Source organism: Aplysia californica, unplaced genomic scaffold, assembly GCF_000002075.1.
Source record: "Aplysia californica isolate F4 #8 unplaced genomic scaffold, AplCal3.0 scaffold00135, whole genome shotgun sequence".
Taxonomy (NCBI): domain Eukaryota; kingdom Metazoa; phylum Mollusca; class Gastropoda; order Aplysiida; family Aplysiidae; genus Aplysia; species Aplysia californica.
The window spans coordinates 352,039-374,353 of record NW_004797405.1 but is presented as its reverse complement, the minus strand read 5'-3'; the positions used below and the strand labels follow the sequence as shown (position 1 = coordinate 374,353).

Here is a 22,315-nt window from a genome sequence, read left to right as displayed (position 1 = left end):
GAACTATAGGTGGTTAGAAAGTTAATCAACAAAAAAGATTAGTGCCATGCTAACAATAAATGTACTGATAGTAATTAGAGAAAGGCTGAATGATAAATACATGTTTTGCTGATAAAATAATACATGTGTCTGTGCTGCTCAAGATAGTCTCAATCTTAATTTTGTAAGCTACAAAGAGGCCAATTTGGCAATTGAGTTCTAAACTCCTTGCCTCTATTCCTTCTCAGGGCTGTCGATGGATTTGTCCATGGGACTGACGTCATCGCTAGGCCACAGCCCGCCGTGTGTTTGTCTCGCACGTAGTACTAGTAGTAGCCTACGAAGTTCCGCGAAGTGACCGCTTGATGGGAGGGGAGACGATTTGAAGTTACGAGCCGGCGCGATAACAAACGTGAAAGAATGAGGCTCTGTCGCGACAAATAAACAGCAGTGAATCCCACTTCTCTATTTGAGCGCCTTCAAATCGGCAAGGTGCTTTTTGAATGTTGATACATGTTTGTTTGGATCTACTTAAAACTGAATGAAAATCATCATCAGCAATAAATCTCCTGTCAACAGTCCAGCTGAAAAAAATCTGACCCAGTTAACAAACCGCCCCTGGGAGCACAGACGAGGCGGTGGGGTGGGGATGAAGGTGAAAGCAGATGACAGAACAGGACTGAAGCACAGGAAAAGAAGACGAGGAAAAAAATCATAGAGAAGAACATTTTTTTCAGTACTGGAGGGTTTCGATCCCGGGACTGTTTGACTGAGGGGCAAACCTCATACCCCTTGACCAGGAGGGCTCTTACTACAATGCAATGTATAGCAGAGTCTGCTTAAACCGAACATGGTTAATACAAAAACAGTGGTAAACCGAAACAAAATAAGAATCCCCTATTTTTTTCTTTGTTATTTGAGCAATCTCTCTCAACTGAAAACCCAACTAATCTAAACCGTAGAAAATCTGGCGGTCCTTCAGATTTCGGATCAAGCGGACCCCACTGTACCTTGGACTTTGTTTTGCAATTGATTAACTAAAAACTCTCTATATGAGTTTCTCTATTTTAGTTTCAGTGTATTCCACTGTATTTTAATATTTATTGACAGGCCATGATACCCAGAGTAAAAAGAATAGGTAAAATAAAACAACAAAAAGCACATAAAAAGAGGCAAAAGATGTTGGTTATATATATAAAACAAGTTGCAACACATTCTTTATTAATGACCTGTGTCAAGAAGGGTCAGCTTTCAACTTTTTGGAAACCTGTCCATCACACAGAGTGTCATCAGCACACACATTTTCCTTATGAGCAGCTTCGTTCTTAGAACACTGATCTGACATAGCACCATAAGGTTCTTCACCAACACATGATGTAGCATGATTAGTCACAAACGTATTTTGGTTCTCAGCCCCTTCACAATTGTCACCACTGCACATTTTTCCATCAGCTCTACCAGCTAATCTTTTGGGGAGTTGGTCGAAACCAGGGGGCAGAACCTGACGAATGTTTAGGTTGATTCTGGATGAGGTAATATAAACTTCAAAGGGTTTAAACTCCAATGAAGACATCACGTGTTTGATACTTTCATTGACATCTTTCACAACAGAGTCACGTAGACATGTGTCATTGCTGCAAGAGTTGCCAATCTGCTGCTCTGTCGTTGAAAAACCTGAGGCTGCATCAGATTCACTGTCTAATTCTTGTGCATCTTTCGTCACCGCGTTGCGACTTCCACATGTTTCTGAACTTTGAGGGGCTAAACTTTCTTCCTCAGGGTGAAGAGAGAAACATTTGGGAACAGGCTGCTCAGCAGGGGGAGCTAGAATCTTTGGCACGGCGTGGTAGGAAAGTCTTGAGGAGCCGCTCATGATGCAGATGTCTCCACTGTGGAGCATCAAAGACATTGGCGGTGTCGACTTCTCAGCTCCACCCAACATAAATATTGCTGACTGTCCAAAACTGAAAAAGACACAAAAATATGGGGAAAAAATCAATAAAATAGTTACTCCTTTACACTGAAAGAAGGTGATACAAATTGATTTTCTTTGTCATGCTGAGGACTATGAAAGTGTAGAAAATGGTAGTTAGTGCTTTCTGATACAATTCCACACATCCATGTAATTTTCACTGAAGTCTGAAAATTAAAGGACTGAAAGGGAAAAACAAGCCACAAGAAAGCCTTATGCACAAAACATCAGACTGCGGCATGGAATTCATGAAGTTAACACATTACTTCAAGTGGTATCTGCTTTGTCAACAATTTGTTCAATTCGAAAACTTCCCATTCCCCCTCAGTCCTCGTCAATCTTTTTACAGTCAGTGCCCACTTTTGCTACTTTTGGGAGGCTGAATGTTTCTTAGCACCAACCTACGTGTTTTTGGAATTTTCAAGTGTTTTATTTACAGAAACATGGACAAACACAGATTTCTATTCTTCGATCTTGGGAGACGGAGGAGCTTCTGTATCAGCAGGAACAATGAAGGACAGCGGACAAGAATCACAGATCGATGTACAGAAAAGTGGGAAGACATGGAATAACATCAAGAGGCTAGCCCAGGATAGAGAAAAGTGGAGGGTGTTTGTCCGTGGCCTATACCCTGGTGCAGGGTGAGAAAGGCAATGATGATGACGTCAGTAGCCGAGTGAACCCCACAAGACAGACACATCAAACATTAAAATCAGATTTCGCCTTGATGTAAATTGACCTTAACCCTACTTATCTCGATCAAACTTAATGGTTATACAGCACAGCACTGACCAGCATAAACACACTGGACTAGAGTTGTAAATAAAAGCAGGTCAGTGCAGTTACAACCAGGTATTATTCTATAATAACTTTGTAAAATAAGCTGGAGCAGACTGCCAAACCCATCCATCAACTATCCTTTCACAAAGGAATTGAACGTCATCAATTATGACTATCCACCAAACATCAACTAAGAGATGAAAAATACTAATTACAATGAGTACTGGATGCGAAAAAAAGTGAGACCTATCCTTATTTCTGTACCACGAAGCACTTTTGGATTCGTTTGAATCAAGCTGGAAACCGTTTCTTTATCAACTCTATTCAGGTAGATACACAGGAGTCCACTTAAACTGAAGACAGTTAACCTGAAAACAGTGGTGAACTGCAAGAAAACGGAATCCCTGATTTTTTTCCCTCCACTATTTGAGCAATCTCTCTAAACCTAAAATGGGCTAAACTCAAGAAAATTCGGCAATCATGCAAATTTGTCTTTATAGTGGACTCCGCTGTATGCTAAAACATTTGAAATTTCATCTCTTTCTCCTCTTCTTTTTCCTGCGACTGTACCTGATGGAAAACAATGGTGCCGCTTGGTCAAGCTCCGAATGGTCAGTGTGACCAGCCAGGGTGGAGTCCAGGTGATAGTAGTTGACTATCGCAGCCTCTGGACGGTACTGACCAAATCCCATGCACCGTGCCAGGTACTGGCTCAAACATGCAACATCTGGGGGAAACTCCGCTTTGTTGGCCTCTGAGTACTCCTGGGAAAGGAAAGAAATATAACAACTCACTGGTATAAACTGGAAGAAAAGGTAATTTATACAATTTTTATCCCTATTAGATTCATCAAATGGTATTTGTCATATAACAATTGAACCTGAAAGAGCAGTAATATTCTTACTAAAACTTGAATACTTGATATAAACCCTACACTTACTAAAGACCAATTCTTCAGAAGTAACTCTTTCTTTTCAGCCCTCTTGCTATTCCACTTCAGACAGATTTGATGATAGAGCTCACTTTGCTCATCGATAGATGAAACAATATCAACTACATAGTGAGCAGACATTCACTATGGTTGGAAACTAAAAAAGTCAATAGGTCGCATGAAAATAAAAAGTCTTTTTTTTTTAAGATAGAGTTTTACGGCACTTGCAACACAATTAAAAGTGTTACAAGAGAGTAACAAACACAAAAAATAAGTAGGAGAAATCAGGACGATAGATGCTTGAAAGGAAAGAAGGAGCAAACCACACCAATAAATCGTCCTTTCCATTTTCAGCTAAATATGGTAACTAACAGTTGTGAACATTTTGGGTTTTACAAGGAACTTTTAATTCTGAAATTATAAAAGAAAAGAAGTTTCAATAACACACTGAATACAAAAACTAGGGAAATAAAATTTTTATTCAACAAAAGATTATTTACTTTACAAAGCAGTAATGACTCCAAACAACAGCAACAAAAAACACCCCACAAGGGCCCCTCCTATGTTTACCGCCAACTATACACTGAAATCTCTATTAATTATTATCCAGAGCATTTACATACACAATCACATATAGAAGCAGAGAGTTTATTATCTCCACAGTAAAAACCTCCAAATATACATACTTTGGTGGTCCAGTTGTAGTGATACCCCAGTGTTGTCCATCTGAGTTTCCTCAGGGGATCTTGCTTTGTTAATGTAGAGCTGGACAAAAAAGAGAAAAAAAAATCAGTTCAAAATGTACTTACCAGATTTTCTCAAATACTTCTGTAGATAAAAAAAATACTATAATAACATGTGAGGAGTCCTAGGCTGGCAGGCAGTGCCGTGGTTGATGGTGAGGAGAAATTTGACAAAGGAGAAGTGTTGAAGACCCTGGAGAAAAAGTTGCGGGATGAAGAAGACAGGGAGACAGCAGAACACCACGCAATCATTAGGATGCGGGAAATGGGGATAGAGAGGGGAGAAGGAAGAAAGGAACGATTATCTGGAAAGGAAAGACGTCGCCATAATTAGACAGCCACCGGAACAATCAGTATGGACACCTTGTGGGCTTTGGTGCTGGGGGGAACTGAGCACTTATGGACATGTCCGGTGTGCAATGACACTGTTGCCCAGGACAGGACAAGACAGGACAGGCGAGGAGTCCACGAGAAAAACAGAAATAGTCACACACTGAATATATATTGTGAGGGTGTCAATTTTGAACGCTTGTTGACTCATAACTGTATTTCTGTTCAACTGTTGGTTGATTACTGTTGTTAGATTTCCCATTCAACAAACATTACAAAAAAAACCAACAATCAAACAAAATGAAGATAGGAGTCCACAAGCTTTCAGAATTGACACTCACAAATTCCAGTTTGTGACTGCCCGTTTTTCCTACGGACTCCTCATGTAGTTTACATGACTTGAAAGACAGTTATATCTTTTTGTATGCAAATGTACATTACCCCCAAAATAAAACATCAGAAACAAACTGGGTTCAATATTGAAAGATATAACTTTCTCCATTTGAATTTCATAGCCTCTTGATAATGTTTGGAGCACTAAAATAACTAAAAGTAAGCACATTTTAAAAAACTATTCTTATACTTATATTACTTTATTTAACTACGAGAAAGAGTACCTCATGCAAACAACAGATAGAGGTCATGCTTTAGTAAATGTTTTACGGCACTTGCAACACAACAAGGTCATATAAGTGCCAAAGATTAAAGGCGTTACAAGAGCGTAACCAACACAAAAAAGGAGGGGAGATGAAGACGATAGATGTTTGATAGGAAAGAAGAAGCAAACCACACCAGAGCACCGGCCAACCAACTCTAAGGTCAAGCATTGATCAAACAAAAAGAACAATGAGGTGGAGACGGAAAGGAGTTACAAACATCTGATAAGATTTAAGGACATCACTAGAACACCAAAGACAAGTGGCAACATCACGTTTCTGACACTTGTTGAAATATATTCCTCACAGAAGAGCTATGCAAAATTCATTCATTCATTGCCGTTAGCTAGAATATCTACAAAAGAGAAATAATCATAAAAATAATACACATTACTTCTATAGCACCCACTCCCAGGCTTCTCAAAGACGTTTCATAATAAGATTTATAAATCCGAAAGTTAACACAGTGACAGATTTCATGCACACCAGCTTTCAATGTACAACAATTCTTTGAAATACATACACCTGTAATCTGACAAAAGAACATATAGGAACAAAAAGGAAATCAACGTACACAAATCAGAGTATGCAATCTAATTAAAACTTACCAGCTTTTCTGTGCAAATTCAGACCATAGATCCTCCCCTCTCTGTCCACCAAGGGCAGACAAGTTAGTGACATTTTCTGGATTGCGGGGCAAATCCCTGAGACACCTGGCAACCCAGTACCTTTGAAACCCATCGATAAATGGGTTTAAGATTAAGATGAAACCTGAAAGTACAGAAAGCCAAGAACAATTAAATTGTAAAAGTAAAAGACAAAAAACTAACTCTCAATCAAGGTCTGTTAACTTTTTTAAAAGATACAGCGCAAAAAAGAAAAAACTTTTAAAAGCCTGAGTGGTAATCTTCTCTAAAAACAAAAGAGACAAAGGGGCTCAAACTGTTAAAGACATCAACCCAGCATAAACACAGATGCAACAACAAAGTGAATAACACATCTTCTTATCAAAGGTCTACAAAGCATTTACCTGCATGTTTAGTTTTTAAAAATGTTATTACTGTTGATCTAAACTTTACTTTTAATACAAAAAAAACAAACCCCAAATACATTTGAATTTAATAAACAAAAATGATTTTAGCAGTAGTCATAGACTGTTGTAGGTATTCAGTATATGTTGTCTTCATATTACAATGTCTGCGATATAGATGAATATAAAGACCGCGAATCAAATTTCAAAGCAGTGCGAGTCCTGAGCCAATCCTTCAATTGTTCCTTCCAGACTTCCCTCAAAACATTTTGCTTCCAAGTAATTTATGTTAGGAAAAACTCTGTTTCAGTCTATGATGCTTCATCCTAACTGCCATTTTGAGAAGACCACAATCCATTAAATGAACTGATATCCGGTAAGATGGGGAACAATTAACACTGGAGAAGATTATTTAATGCCCTTTCCATAAAAAAAAAAGAGATGAGATGATGAGCAAGTAAGCCCACGTGCAAGATATTTGATGTTCTTGATTTTCACTTTACTCTCACACACCCTAAGACCTCAATATTTCTCTGTAAGCATTCACTGACTATTTCCAATACACAGTCATTTTCCATCCACTGCAATATATGAGTCAATATAGAGCAAAAAAACTAACTTTACTTATTCAGCATACAAACTGGCATCAAGTGCACTACATAGATAGCACAATATAGGAAAGATACTATAAGCAATATCTGAAAGCTATGAGCATAATTTACTTACCAGAAAAATCTCTGAATTTATAGGCCTTCCAACTTTCACATGGCTTTAGTCCTACTAGAGGCAGCACTTCATGAGGTGCTTGAATGTCTGCTTCAATGACTGCTCCCTGTCAGGTAAAAACAATAATTTTTAAATTGTAAACAACACCATCATGAATGGGATAAAAAGAAACAGTCACTAGATCATTTACGTAAAAGTAAGGAGCATAACAAAATGATAACACTAGAAAATGGGGAAGGGGGGGGAGGGATATGGAGCACCAACTTCTTGCAGAATAAAGGTCTCAGTAGGTCAGTTTCTCGAGTCTTAGCAAAATGACAAGTGCACCAGTAATTGAACGTCTCTGAGAAGGTTATTTCAAATTAATGGGCAACAACCTCTGAACAAGAATTTACGAGTGTAGTATAACAAACTTACCCCATACTTTTCCACAAGTTCCTCCTGTCCCAGCTGTTTAGTCAAGTCTAAAACATTGGCGTGGTCAGGTGGAGGATGCTTGGCTTTCAGTCTTTTAAATTCAGGGGTAAAGACATCCGCCATGTTCCTCTTTTCTCTTCAGCCTGCTGGATTGGGTGGACAGCCCTTGCCTTTCACTCTTTTAAAGACAGATTGAGAGAGATTAGAATATCTTCCAAAAACATAATGACAAGCATGATGATAAAATATAACAGAGCAAAAAGATTCAAAACCAACCTGCTCGAACTGTGTTAAAAGCTTTGCTCTGATAGCAACACCCCACACTGGCTACAGTACATCTTAAATAACTGTCTTCACCCAAATGTCCCAAAAATATAGTCCTAGTCTTAGATTCTCAGTAATCTCAATAAATTCATCTCTTCAAGCAAGACCTAGTATATCATCTAGATTCTAATCTTTTTCAAGAGGGTGTAAATGGAAGGACTTCCGTAACAAGCGACCAACCCAACAAACACAATAAAGAAGAGATCTAACCCTGACCCTGACACAAACCCTGCCCTTACCCCTACACCAAACCCTATACATATATATAAATAGCTATAGCTAGTATCTACTTCCCCAACACATGCGGCTAAACGTAGAATGACGCATCTACCTGATTGGCGGTTATTTTAGTAATGTGATGTCAACACATCCTGGGATACCCACAGACTATTTTTAGAAGTCCGTGGAGATACCAAAGATTCTCTACTACACTAAACACACGATCTTTGGAGCTACTGCACGGAACGACATGCTGAGTCAGTGGCTTAACCTATTATCGGTATCTATGTGTTTCGCACGCTAAAATTTCACAATTGCAGCTAACGGCAGCACGTCAACCATGCTCTGGTGATGGAAGATCGCATCTAGAATGTTGATGCTCAGAACAGTAAGAACACTGCTGCTTGAAATTGAAACACAGTAAACGCAAAGACAATAAAGCGCGCTAAAATTGCGGTAAAGACGTCCGAAGATAACCCCCCCCCGGGCCCGATAAACAATGCGCAGAAGAGATAAGCAGCAGCATCATCGGAGCACTGCATCCTATCACATTACCGGTACGTCTCTTGGAAAAACATCGAACCGAATGTCATGGGCCATGGTGGGTATATATACGATCTTTGGTGCCATGCCGTTGGCTATGTTTAGTTCATGTAGTCACGTGAACGGAGGAGTATCCCGGTCTGATATCACACGAGAAGGCCGCCTTACCTAAAAATAATTTGCGTCGTTCTATGTTTAGTCGCATGTTTCCCCAACTCTAACCCTCTATTCTACTCTGTTTTACAGTGGTCGGTCCTAACGGAATTCCTCCTGTTACTTTAAAACTTCTCTCAGCTTCTACCCCATAATTCTGATACACAGACAATCCAACATTATAAAATCACTGATGATTGAAGTACAGGTACACGAGGCCTATCATTCCAGCAATTCTTCCTTCACCTGTTCAGCTTCAAGTAGGTGAGGAGGTATGACGACACCGTACATCATATGATATTATTTGCCACAAACATCTTCAATCTTCATAGACATCATGAACATAGACAGAGTTTTAAATTCAATAATACGCAGCGGTTACATTCATGGCGCCGTGAACATAGTCGGTAGGCTACGTTCTCTCTCTCTCTCTCTCTCTCTCAAACACACACACACATGCACACTGCCCGAAGACAAAGTTGCACGCTTTCAACTCGAGAGCGCTGGAACACTCTCAGGCCGTTACACACTAACACAAGGACGCGCCTAAGTCTTGCCCGGACGCGAGATAGGGCAATTCAATAGAAACATCTTGGTCGGTAGGAGTATTTTTGTTATAGATCTAGATTTCTTATATCCTAATGTGTTGTTGCGTAATTGAAATTGAGAGTTCGTCGTTTTCCCTTACACTGGCTAGAGCTCAGTGTAAGGGAAAACGACGAATGGTCCATCGGTCAAGGATCACTACTTCGATTTCCTTCATCTCATGGGAAAGAACACGAAGCTGGCAAAAATATTAAATACAGGCCCTACGTCACTGTCGTCACTGACTAAAACCGGCTGACTTAAACAGGCAGTGGACCCTCCCCCTTTTTCCTTGCCTTGCCTTTATAAATTTATACCTAAACTAGATCTAGATCTAAATCTAGATCTAAGGTTAAAGTAACTTTACTTTGTTTTTAGGCTAGAAAGTGCCGTGAACGTAGCCTCAGCTCAACAGCACCTGCAAACACTTTCAGGACGCCGAGAACGTAGCTTGCCACCAGCAATAATATCTAAATCAGGGTCAATCTAAATAGACTAATATCACAGCAGAAAACGCACGATGACGACAAAAGCAGCTGCAGCAAAAGTAACATAGAACAACACAAACAAACAAGAAAAGAACAAAAACCACAAACTTGGCAAGAATAATGCAGTGCATAACAGTATTAACAGTCATGTTTCATGATCTGACAAGGGGAGTGGAAATTTTAAATTGTTTCACTACGAAACAAAATGGCAGAGCAAAGAACACTTTTTAAATTTGGGACATTAAGTAGGATTGGACAGTTTATACTAAAATATAAGACACTAAAATAACATTGAATCATATGAATTTTAAAAACTAAAATAGACCTATAACATAGCTATTTTAATAAATTGCATCCAAAACAAAATATTATCGATATATGGAATTAAAACTAGTCTTTCATTCCTATCCAATAAAATCTCGAGCTTTATTTAGCATAGCAACGCAGAGAAAATGGCGTTGAACTGAAACGCCATCAATCATCTCTAGTTAGGCCTTCTCCTTGCGGGGCTGATTGTATATTCTAAATGTGATCTGTGATACAATAAAATCAAAATGCCCAAGAAAGGAAAAAAGGGGAAGGGGAAAAAGGGAAAAAAGGGGTAAGTCTTGAATGAACTACTCTACTCTACACAAAATGAAATGAATTTATGGACGTTCAGATGTGATGTTATCATATCAACAACAGTTATAATTTGTTGATGTTGTTTGGTTTTCGCCATTCTGTTTGCTGGGATTCTCATCCGTAGTATTGAAAGTGCAAATGATTCATTGATTTTCCACTCATTTTATTTACTTATGCTGTTTGACTTTACAAATGACTGAAATTTTTAATTCCGTGCTGAAGCTTGTGCAGTACATGCAACATTAAATTTTATTATGATCCCTGCCTCAAACTTCAATATAATCTTTCCATTCTGACATGAATAAAACAATGAACCGGTTATCTGTGTTTAGCCTTTTGATTTGGTTGTTTATTCACGGTCTCTGTGTTTGTCTGCTGTTTTAGATACTGCCTTAAGAATGATTCGACCGTCATCTTGAACAGCTGACTTAATTGGTTTATTTGAATACATCAAACATTATTCAGAAGATTGAAATGGTTTGACTGCTTTCATTTTCCTCTTTGTATATTTGGAATGATACTAAAATCATTTCACTATATTTCTCTTAATCCAAATATCACCAATAATATTCACAATTCTACTTGGTGATTACTTTCACAGGAAGAAGGGAGGAAAGAAAGGAGGAAAGAAGGAATCTGTTGTAGCCCTTGCAACAGCCAATGCTAAAGTATGGGAAGCTAAACTGGATATTGCCGAGAAGTCTAAACAAGATTTCAGGTAACAGTATATCCAAAACAAGCTCTTTAAATTTATGGCTCAATTTAAGCTTCTATATTTTTGGTTGCTGGTTTTGTGAGAAATACAGCATGGATTTAGGCTTAATAGTGCAATTCCCACCTCTTGCCATAATGATTTTGAAATTGGATGTGCATCAAGTATTATAATTTAGAAGGTGTCCTCAGGAGTTTGTGCACCATGAATAGTATCTGGGGACTGGTGTAGATGAAGTAATTTAATTTTTGTTGCATTTTTAAATAGAAGTTCTTTTAGAACAATCTTTGGGCATATATAATACTGTTGATGTCACCACACTGAGTTTTACTAAAGGCCATTTTTTTTCTGTTTTTGTTTCTTTTTGGTTTATCAATTGGAGGCTGAGGGACTCATTTTGGTCAACCCAATCTTAGGATGTATGGATAGCAACAGTGTTGAAAGTAGTTCGGAGATTGGTTGAATGAAAATGGAAAATTGAAATTGGGAATTCATAAAGAACATATTATTATATCTTTACCTTTTTTCTTCCTGGTCTATGCCCTGTAATTTTTCTAGCTTTGTGTTATTCAAGTTCAATGAGACTGTTGTCTAATCAATTTCCGTTCCCTCAACAGAGAAAATGCCAAGAAGCTTATGCTTGAAAATGATGCTCTACAAACTCAGATGTTCCAAACGGAACGGGACACAATCGATGTCATTACCTTCCTCAAGAAACAAGACCAGGATAAAGATTCACAGGTTGGTGGCTGGAAAAAATTTTTATTAAATAATATACAGCATTTATGAATTCAAGACATTGATCTTGTTTTCAGTAGGTACTTAACTCTTCCACTACCAAGGGGTTTTCTTCATCTGAACCAGGCCCTATCTGTGACCGACTTTCTGATTCTGCCAACCGTCTAACAAATTAAAGATTTTAAGTTCTATTTTCAATATTAGCCACATTTGTTATATATGAAAATAAAGGGGAAATAATGAAATATTTCAACATGTTGCTATAAATGATCATTCTTCACTCTGAAATTTCAGTTTTGATTGTTGCAAAAGTAGGTATGGTTTTGAAGCAGGAAGTGGCGAGCTGTGAAACACGGCTAGCGGTAGTGAAAGAGTTAGTGAGATACTCAACTTTTACTTTTACTTTTTCATCCTCTGTTTTGCTGATAGTTGAGTGAACATGTAGTTTTCTATGGTAGGCCAACTCTGCAGCTTTCACAATTTATATGTTGTAGTTCTCAGGTGTATTGAGATAGTGAACACTAAATTAACTTATTGCATCTTGTGTTGTCACCACTTTTGCTGCATGCAGACATACAACTCCTTCTGAGGCGATGAATTTAGTTTGGTCTGTCACAATTAATCTTTCTTCTCCATTCCATCCATTTATTTGGTCTTTGTTTTTTCAGTGAAGTCTGCTTTCAAACAAAGTAGGAGAGTATTTTTCAATTTGATGTTACCATTTTTTTTTTTTTTAATTTGTTGGGGGGGGGGTTGCATTACTGTTCTATTGAATAAAATAGATACAAAAGTTTTCTAATCCCACTGTGATTACTGAAATAAAACAGTTAAAGAATCACAAGCTCTTTTATCAAGTTCTTCTGGTCTGGAAAAGTAATTGTAACTGTCAACATGTTGTACTATATTCAGGGTTGTGGATTTTTTGTCAGTTTTGCCACTTTGGAAAAGTGGCTGCAATGAGTGAACTCCTACAACTGTTGTCCTTACTTTGTTTATGAGATAATGAATCAATAACATATTTATTTTCCTTTATCAGATTGAGAGACAACAACAACAGATGAGAGATCTCAAAAAGGATCATCGCAAAGAGAAAGATGGCATTGTGGAAGACTTCAGCAAACAGATCAATGACCTGGAGGAGAAACTAGGAGAGAAGATGCGGGAAGTTGATCTCATGCACAGCGAGCTCAAGCTGGTGAAGGAATTCCGCCGGAAGAGAGGACAGATGCAGAAGGAGCTGGAGGACGTAAGGGCTTTACTTTTGTCTTCTTGAAGACTTGGAGAAAAAATACTGGCTCTCATTTTGTGTTTCATACATTATGAGTAAGTTTCACAATGTGTTAATTCAGAATCCCTTTGGCTGCTGCTCTTCCTTCCTAAGCATTGTCATAAATTGACAGTTTTTATTGCATCTCCTCTGTAGCTGTAAAGTTTTTGGTGATGTAATGAACCCAGGGAAGAGTACTATCAACTCCTATCAGGTCTATTTCCAGTCTTGTGGACTGTGCCAGCGTTATTTGATATTTATTGAGTAACCAAATATAAAACTGTAAACAGCATTTCCAAATAAAAAGTGTAAGTATTTGCTTAAATCTCATGTCTTCACCTTTGGACTTTGTCTTCTAGGAGACAAGATGTAGATGTGCTTACATGTTATACCTTCAAGTAAAGCTTTTGTGCACATATAATCTGTTGTCGGCCTTTGCTGTCAGTTCAGTCAGAACTAAAGGCTAACTCTCCTCATTATTTGATTCTGTTACCTTTTACTCTTTTGCTTTGCATTGTAGTTGAAGACCATAACTATGTCTTTTGTTTTCTTCACATCCCAGATCAAAGAGGCGATGCACACGGCAAACAGAGATCACAAATCCACCCTAGGGAGAATGGAGCAGAAATTCTTTGAAGAAAAGGTATGTCATAAGCTGATTATATGAGTGGTCTGAAGAAATGAATTTGTAGAATACTGAAAAAATGAACTAATAATAGAAATGTGCATGTTTATCAGTATGCTCTTTTCTCAGATTGTGCCTTTCAAAATATTGTTTCAAGAAAATAAATGTGAGGTGAAATCAGGCGCTCGTCAAAATACCAAAATCGGAGAAACAGGCATTTTTCTGCGAGTTTGGACAATTTTATTTAATTTTTTTGTTTTGGCTTAACCGCTTTTACGTCCATATTTAAACACATTTCCATTTGAATTTTATTGAAAAATGTTGATTAAAGGCACAAAATGTGTCATCTTTCAGTTTTGAAAGACTCTTTAGCAATTGGAGTTACCAAACTTTGTCAACCATTTTCTCACTAACTTCAACACCAAAACTAGGCGACCTCACCTCCATTCAATTGCAGATATCTAGAGTTCTATTCAAGATAAATGGATATTTATTTGAAATGAACCAAGGTAAATAAATCAGCTTTCAGATGATACCAATAACTCCACATGCCCAAAAACTGACGAGCGCCTGATTCCACCTCATCGTGACACAAATTCCAATCAAGCAAAATCTTGAATAAAGTTTGGTTTCCACTATTTGCTCTCAGATGCGACTGCAACAAGAGGCCAACCAGAAAATAGCAGAGCTTGCCGAGAAAGCCCATACAGAAGCCATTTCGTGAGTCAGCTTTGTTAAAAGAAATGATAGTCTCTTATTCTTTAGTCATTTTTCTTGTAGCCTACCTTGCAGCAAAATATTAGACATACTTAATTATTCATGAATCAAAATGTATAATGAACGTCAAACAAACAAACAAAAAAGTTATAGGCCTATTATGTAAAATATGCCAAGTTGTGAATTAATGTGAACTATTACATCAGTCAGAACTGAGAGGTAAGGTATTTTCAAATAATTTGATACTGTTTATTCAAACTACACTTCATTGTAATCATTCTGAAGAAATCAAATTCTGCGGAGTTCATATTTCAATTCACTTTCAACCTTACAGAAACTGATATTTGTAATATTCTTTTACACACTTTGGTGTACATGTTGTACATGTATTTCCACACAGAAACCTGGACGAGACCACAAAATCTGTGTACAAAGAAAACGTACGCTTGACAGAAGCATTGAACTACCACATGAAGGAAGGCGACTTGTTGAAAAAGGAGAGAGACAGACTTCAGGAGGAAAATGATAACCTGAAGCAGGAGAAAGAAGTAACTGACATGATGGTGCAGGACAAAGTGGTGCAGGTCAAACAGCAGAAAGAAACCATCAAGGAGGTCAGTGAATTGTGTTGTTCCTGAGTGTATTTAAAGCGGTTGTAATAGCTAAAATGATGCTGATGTTGGTGTTTTATGCCCCCATCAACCCAATTGAGAAAATACAGGAGGCGAAGGTTGACCCTACTTGTCAGGGCCAACCCATGCTGAGAGGGATACAAAATCAGAGCAGAAAGACCGAAATACTTGATAGAAATTCCCCCCACTCAGGAATTGAACTTGGGTCTCCTGCATGTGACAGCGAAGTGCCAAACCATTACGCCACTGAAGCCAGATACTCTTTCTCTTCTTTTACATACTCGCCATTGGCAATATTTTCTGAAAAAAAGAATATTTCTCCTTTTTTTTTCCTTCTAATGTTTTTATTTGTAAACTTTGTACCTTCTGTAGCAAGAACATTTTATTGTACTGACTGTTTTAGTCTGCTTAGACTTTGTTTCTGTATGCATGTCATGTCCATATGTTTGTCTTAGCTGACCTGGTCTGTCTCTGTTTATATCACCTGTCAAAAATATGATTGGCATGATAAATTTTTAACCTCTCTCCCCGGGTATATTACAAGGGACATAATCACGTTTTTTCATTTGGTTTTTCTAAGTTAAATTCCTTTATCCAAGTACTGCTGTTTTAAAATTATAAGTAACGTTTTTTGCTCAGTGTTCATTTCCAAAACTTAAACTTAGAATGACTTTCATCTGGTTCATTTGATCTTGTTCCCAGCTGAGTGATAAAATAAAAACTCTGGAGAAGTCTCTGAGTCATGTGGTTCGAGAATTTGAAACGGAACAGAAGTCTATCGTCCAGCGATCAGAGACAGAAAACCAAGCTGGGAAAGTTGAACTTGTCAAACTACAGAGGGTCATCGAGCTCAAAACGAGAGAGATGAACAAAGTGAAGCGACTGGCTAAGAACATTCTTGACGAGAGGACTGAGCTGGAGAGATTCTTTCTCATGAGTTTGGAGCAGGTCAAAGCTGAAGTGGCTGCCAATCAGTAAGGGTTTTTAAATTGTTTTGTTCGTTTAGTTCGTAAGCAAAATATCATAGGCTCAAAGTGCAAAGTTGATCATTATTCAAAAATTTTGTAAGAGTTCGTTCAACGTATACTGCTGATTGTTAAAGAAAAATATGGTGTTAAGAGATAACAAAGTAAAGATTTTGTCACAGTTTTAACCCAAGGGAATAGGCAACCATTTTAATTAGTCCACTGTAGTGAATATTGTCTTAGTAGTAATTTGTGCTGTTTAGCCAGTTATTGGCTTTGCAATTACTTGTTACTCACTTCTACAGAAACTGTCGAGAAATGAACATTTATATGTGTATGTTACGTATATCAATATCATTTCCGAAATAGGTAAATGTAATGACTCATTCTCTTTCAACAGCTACAGTGGAATATATTGTGTATCATTCTTTGTGTACAGTTCGCATTAAATATGTTTGTGTAAACTTTTCTTTGTTCTACTTGCTTTCCAATAAAGGAAGAAATGCGGTTTGTATTAATTCTTCCTGAAAAGAGTGGAGGATTGTGTTCTTTGAAGTATTGAACTTCTGGCATGTCAGTGTCTCAGTTACGTTTTTCCTTGGTAAACAAAGATTCACTTTTCACATCAAGTTTTCACTTTTCACCAAAGTCAAAAGTTTCTTTTGTTTACTTATTTTCTCTCATATTTCTGCATTTCAGTTTTTGTTTTGTGTGAATCTGCACCAAATATCTACTGAATTTTTAATATCTGATGAGGATTACTTTGAATGTTTATCTTAAAAGTTCACAAAAATTTGAAAGGGCTTACCTGGAAGATATACGCAATGTAAACGCTATATTGATTTTTATTTTATATTCCCGTCTTTTGTATTGGTTTGTTGAATCTGATTCACGGTGTAGTTCGAAAGTTGTTGCAGGACGAATACTCTGCACTTTGTTATCTTATTTCTGTTTGTGCTACTGCTGACAGGAGTGACTATGCACAGTGGACTGAACAAGTTGTTTTTTTGTTTTTTTTAACTTTTAAGAGTGCTTGAATTTAGGGTGAAACAAATTATGAACTTGTGTATGAACATGTGTAATTTTAGATAGTAATATGAGTTAACACTTTTCCATCAGTTGCGCCAACAAAAAGTTTGTGTATTCGTCAGTCGGCACATTATTGCACTGACGTCACAATGCAAAAGGCAAAACAACTTTGTCACTTTAAAAAATCCAATTGACAGATAAGGAAAAACCTTTTCAGACCCAACTGATGGAAAAGTGTTAACGTGAAATTGTTGTTTTTCTTTAGATTTTAATCTGTTAACAGCCATTGCAATGGTGCTTACAATAATCACCACAACCAACTTTAAAACCTTATAAAGTATTACTACTGCCTCTACCTCAGCATCAACTGTAACGAAACGGTAGCCACATAAGAAAAAAATGTCTCGTTACCGAATTTTCTCTCATTGGTACAGGGATGTTTGTTCAGAACAGCACAAGTCGTTGGTTTTGAAAACACAATTTTCATAATGGAGTTGTCTGTGTTTACTCTTGATGATTTTAATTTGGGAGCAATAGATATATATATTTTTTTTTTTTAATATATATGCTAAGACTTTATGTTACTTTAAAAAATGCTATTTGTTCTAGTGACTTTCAATTTAAGAGAAACACCCTTTGTTTTTTAGAGAAAAGTTTTTGGTTACCATGAGCATAAAACTTTACTAAGGAAGCAACAAAGGAGTTAAACGTTATTTTTCTCTTGGATTAAAACAAATTTCAGAATAGTATGAAATGTGCAAAAATTTGTATTCACGGATACTCGTACTATATCTTCACAATAATCTTGGGTGTTGAAATCAGCTCAGCTGTTCTTGTAATTTCATTGTAAATATTTGATGCCAACATCGACACAGTGTAGACCATTTATGAAGTGGACTGCTGTGACCCTGCTTATCAGTGCTAGCCCAGGCTGAGGGGGATACAGCATCCCAGCAGACAGATTGAGATACTTGATAAAATTTATAACTTCCCTATGTGGAAATCAGACTAATGTATGGTATATCCTACAGTGCAGAGCCTGACTAGAGCACATTAGACCCATCGCCATTGATGTTAAAGGAAAAAATTTAAGATTGACTTACAGTCAATATACAATGAACATTGTTAAAAAAAAGCTACCTGATACTAATTCCATTAATTTGTTTCAGAGAATCAAAACTACGAAAACACAGTGTACATGCCAAAAAATGTGTTTTTGAAGTTTCATTGATGTTGATTTGAGGTGATGATTTCAATCCTTATTTTTCTCAATTTCACCGTCTCTATTTCTCTGTGTCTGTGTCTCACCAGAGCTCAGTACAGGAAAGATGCCCACGCTGCCTACAGGCAGAAGATGTTGGAGGCTCATACCGGGAAAGGAGATTTCCCAAAGATTCGAACCTTTAACCAGATGGAGCACAGTACTAATAGTGTATTCCGCGATGTGGAAGCTGCTGAGATGCTGTAAGTTGTTGGGATTATCTTAGATAGATTCTCTTTGAACAAAGACGTCTAAAAAAGAATTAGATTTAATTGAATTAATATTATAGGTCTTCTGTAGATTTCGAAGCAGACTAATTAAATTTGTTGGCTTTTGGATACTAACATTTCTTTTTCAATAAATTACAAAGCATTGGTTTTGAATTTTGCATGATATCAAGAAAGCAATGTAATTAGTCATCCAATTGAAAAAACTCAAGATAAAAGTTTTATAGCTGTGTAAAAGAATAAGATTTTTGCATTTTGCAATTTTTTACCATTTTTCTAAAAACATATTTTCACAACAAGTAGAAATATCATGAGCAGGTTTCTCATTGCTTTCAGTGGAGCATCTGAAGTATAAAGTCTTTCATCAAACCTTACATCTCATATCGTACCTTATGACAAATTTGTCTCAGAGCTCCAATGCAAGTTGTTTTCTTGTGCCATTAATAATAAACATAGAGGAAAGGAGAAACTGAAATGCTGCTGAAGGTATACCTAACGTGCATTACTAGCACAGACTGTACAGTGGAGCAGCCTTATATTTCCCACTAGACAATAAAGTATCATCTTATCTTATCTTACATACATGCATTGTACCTTTTTCTGTCTTAGGCTGAATAAATAGAAGAAAAAAAATGTTTACACTGTAGATAAATGAAGACTTATAGTCACACAACTCTTTTATCATTATTGTGTTGATAAAAAGTGTCTCTAAAAGCACCCAGTTCACAAAAATTGGCGTCCAGTCAAGACTGAATTGCCCTCCAAGGTGTTAACAGTTGATTTTTTCTGTTTTCAAAAAAGTATCTTTCTCTTCTCAATTACCTTGAACTTTTGATACAATGTTCAATGTTATTGTATGGTTGTACACTTTTTCTGCTTTTCCATGTTGCCACCTTTGATGTTGTTATAGTACTGATATTGTAGTAGGCCTATGTGCAGCTACTTTTTTTTTTTTTTTTACAAAACTCTTAAGAAATGAATTGCGCTTTCAACTTCAGGTAATTTGTCACAGGAGAAAAATATTAAATTGGACATCAAAGAAAGAATTGTGTGGGCAGAGATTAATGAAAAGAGGAAAGGGAAGAGAAAACCTTCAGAATTGAAAATCTTATCATCCTTTGATATTCTATAAATATCAGTATATTGAAAGAAAAAAAAAGGAGTAGGAGATTGAGAGGGAAGGGGATGTGCCTGTGTTTTAGCATTTCACGTGTGTATGTACAGGTGGAAAAGTGGTTGGTGGATGTTACTGATAGATCCTGCTTCTGTATTGTTCTTCTCTTTTTGTCTGTCTGTCCACGTTGCTTTATTCAAAGTTCTTCATGATCTTTATTATGTCAATTTGCTTCTCTTTACCGAAAGAAAAGAACAGGATGGGGCTCATGTGTAGATACATACAGTTTATGTATGTAGGCACACATGCATCTTCATTATCCTATGAAAGGAAAGATTGCATTTATAGAAGACAAATGCATACTTGAGATGTGATCATTTTTCGTTTCATAGTTTTCTTTTGCATAACATCTGTTTTCGCTGTTGTAATGCTACCACTATTTTATTTTTTTGCAAGTGAGTGTTCTGCTTCAACTGCTTTCATTTTATGCAGTCAGAAAATATCAGTTTCTCTCATACTCTCATCAAGGTTTTGCACTTTCATCAATCCTTTCTCTGTTCTCCTCTCCATCTGTGTGTTTGATTCTCTGTCTCTTTGTCCGCATATCTTTATATCTTTATATTCTCCCTTTTCTCTCAATCTCTCACTCTCTTTCTGTCATATTTTCTTCTTTGTCTCCCTGTCCCCTTCCACCTCTCTTTTATTCTCTCTGTCTCTCTATCCCTTTTTCTATCTCTCCACCCCCCTCCTTTCTTTTCTCTCTCTTTCTCTCCCTCCTTTTTGACTCTTCCTCTTTGCTGCACTTGTGTTTCAGATTTGGCTTTTCTGCACCTCTCTTTGACTAACATCTTTTTACATGCCCCCCCTTCCCCAAACCACCTCTTTTTTTCTTTTTTCTCTCTCTCACTTTCAAACTCTCCGTCTCTTTTCTTCTCCCCTTCTCCCCTCCCTTTCTCTTTCAATCTCTCATCCTGTCTTTGTCTTTTTATGGGTTTTTTCCATTCTGTCTTCTCCTGTCATCTCCTATATAGGTTTCTGGAATACTCTTGCACTCTTTTATCTTTATAATGTAATCCTTACTTTGTGTATTGGGTTGGGGTGGTCTTGTAGCTGCTCTAACACTGTCCACAAGGTGAATGAAACCTCTCTTATATTCCACATATATTTCACTTTGTAAAATTTCTGTTTCTTACAGTACTTCAGAAACTTTAAAATTCTGGTTTGTCATAAATTTTGTTTGTTTGTTTGTTTTTGCTCAGGATTGCTTTAATATTTCTATAAATTGTGAGAACAGAATCCCGACTGAATGAGCCAGTATAAGTGGTGTAGGTAAACCAAATTACACAGACAGACACATACACACACACACACACACACACACACATACATACACACACATCTAAATATAAATATGTAATTATAGATTTGCCTACATTACTTGCACTGGCTATATTATAGAGCCTACATCATGTACCCGTTAAAGTGTATTCATATAAATACTAGGTGTCGTACCGTTATAATACCTTACTACCATCATTTTGTCCAGGCACACACACACACACACACACACACACAAACACACACACACACACACACGCGCACACACGCACACACGCACGTTAACAAATCCACTGCATTCATTCCAATACACATGTTAACAAATCTAATGCATTCACTCCTACACACACATGTAAACAAATCCACTGCATTCATTCCTACACATATGTAAACTCATACATGGAAGCAATCTCTTTTTATGTACGCACACACAATTGATGTTAGCAGATTTTATGTACTACCACCCACGTACGCGTAAATCTCCTGTACTTGCACTCACGCACACACAAATTGAAACAAATCTTCATTACCTACCATAACGTACGCAAGCACAAATGGAACCAAATCCGATGTACACACCCTTACTCAAGCACACGTGCGCGCGTGCGGCACACAAACACACACACACACACACACACACACACACACACACACACATAAACCCACTCACATTCACTCACACAAACCCTCACACACACACACACACACACACTCACAATCACACTCACTCACGCAAACACACACAAACATGCACAAACACACTCACACACACTCACACAAATTCCGACACAAACACACACACACAAAGACACACCACACAAAGACACACCACATAAACACACACAAACGCACAAGTAGAACCAAATCGACTGTACTCACCCTCACTCACGCGCGCACACACAGAGACCCACTTGCTTTGAACAGCTTGACAGTGATGGCTGAAGGAACACATACGTCAATAAGAATCAAGGGCGCACGCTTGAAGGCACATGAATAAAGCACACTATGTTACTGGATAGTTGCATTCCGGACATGACTTGTGTGAAATAGGAGATTTATCTCTCTCAATCCTCCCTCCCCCTTTTCCACCCTCATGCTCACTACTCCGCCCAGCTTCCCGCTCCCTCTCCTCCACTCCTCCCTCCTTCACTCCTCCACTCCTCCCTCCTCCCTCCTCCCTCCTCCCTCCT

At 37.5% G+C, this 22,315-nt stretch overlaps 2 protein-coding genes across 8 annotated transcripts in view; one reads left to right on the top strand and one right to left on the bottom strand.

The window, feature by feature from the left end:
- Positions 1 to 1,164: 1,164 nt before the first annotated feature.
- On the bottom strand, positions 1,165 to 10,057 carry LOC101848345 (nucleic acid dioxygenase ALKBH1). Of its 6 annotated transcripts, none has more exons than XM_005096688.2 (7): positions 9,985 to 10,057; positions 7,565 to 7,742; positions 7,148 to 7,253; positions 6,000 to 6,162; positions 4,349 to 4,427; positions 3,302 to 3,495; positions 1,165 to 1,943 (listed from the first exon to the last, which is right to left on the bottom strand). In XM_005096688.2, the coding sequence occupies exons 2-7, from the start codon at positions 7,685 to 7,687 to the stop codon at positions 1,214 to 1,216; spliced, it is 1,395 nt and encodes a 464-aa protein (XP_005096745.1). In that variant the 5' UTR covers positions 7,688 to 7,742; positions 9,985 to 10,057; the 3' UTR covers positions 1,165 to 1,213. The 6 variants fall into 6 exon arrangements, with proteins under 6 accessions (XP_005096745.1, XP_005096742.1, XP_005096747.1 ...); XM_005096685.3 differs by lacking the exon at positions 9,985 to 10,057 and adding an exon at positions 9,891 to 9,978; XM_005096690.2 differs by lacking the exon at positions 9,985 to 10,057 and adding an exon at positions 9,908 to 9,960.
- A 239-nt stretch (positions 10,058 to 10,296) lies between these two features.
- Positions 10,297 to 22,315, top strand: part of LOC101848105 (basal body-orientation factor 1) — a 15,730-nt gene continuing 3,711 nt past the window's right edge. The window contains exons 1-9 of one of the 2 annotated variants that reach the window (XM_035969294.1): positions 10,297 to 10,477; positions 11,102 to 11,218; positions 11,830 to 11,953; positions 12,987 to 13,196; positions 13,780 to 13,860; positions 14,492 to 14,562; positions 14,960 to 15,173; positions 15,894 to 16,165; positions 18,497 to 18,649. In XM_035969294.1, the coding sequence (XP_035825187.1) occupies positions 10,431 to 10,477; positions 11,102 to 11,218; positions 11,830 to 11,953; positions 12,987 to 13,196; positions 13,780 to 13,860; positions 14,492 to 14,562; positions 14,960 to 15,173; positions 15,894 to 16,165; positions 18,497 to 18,649 (1,289 nt within the window). In that variant the 5' untranslated portion in view covers positions 10,297 to 10,430. The remainder of the gene's footprint in view (positions 10,478 to 11,101; positions 11,219 to 11,829; positions 11,954 to 12,986; positions 13,197 to 13,779; positions 13,861 to 14,491; positions 14,563 to 14,959; positions 15,174 to 15,893; positions 16,166 to 18,496; positions 18,650 to 22,315) is intronic. The other variant, XM_005096684.3, reaches the window with a different exon arrangement.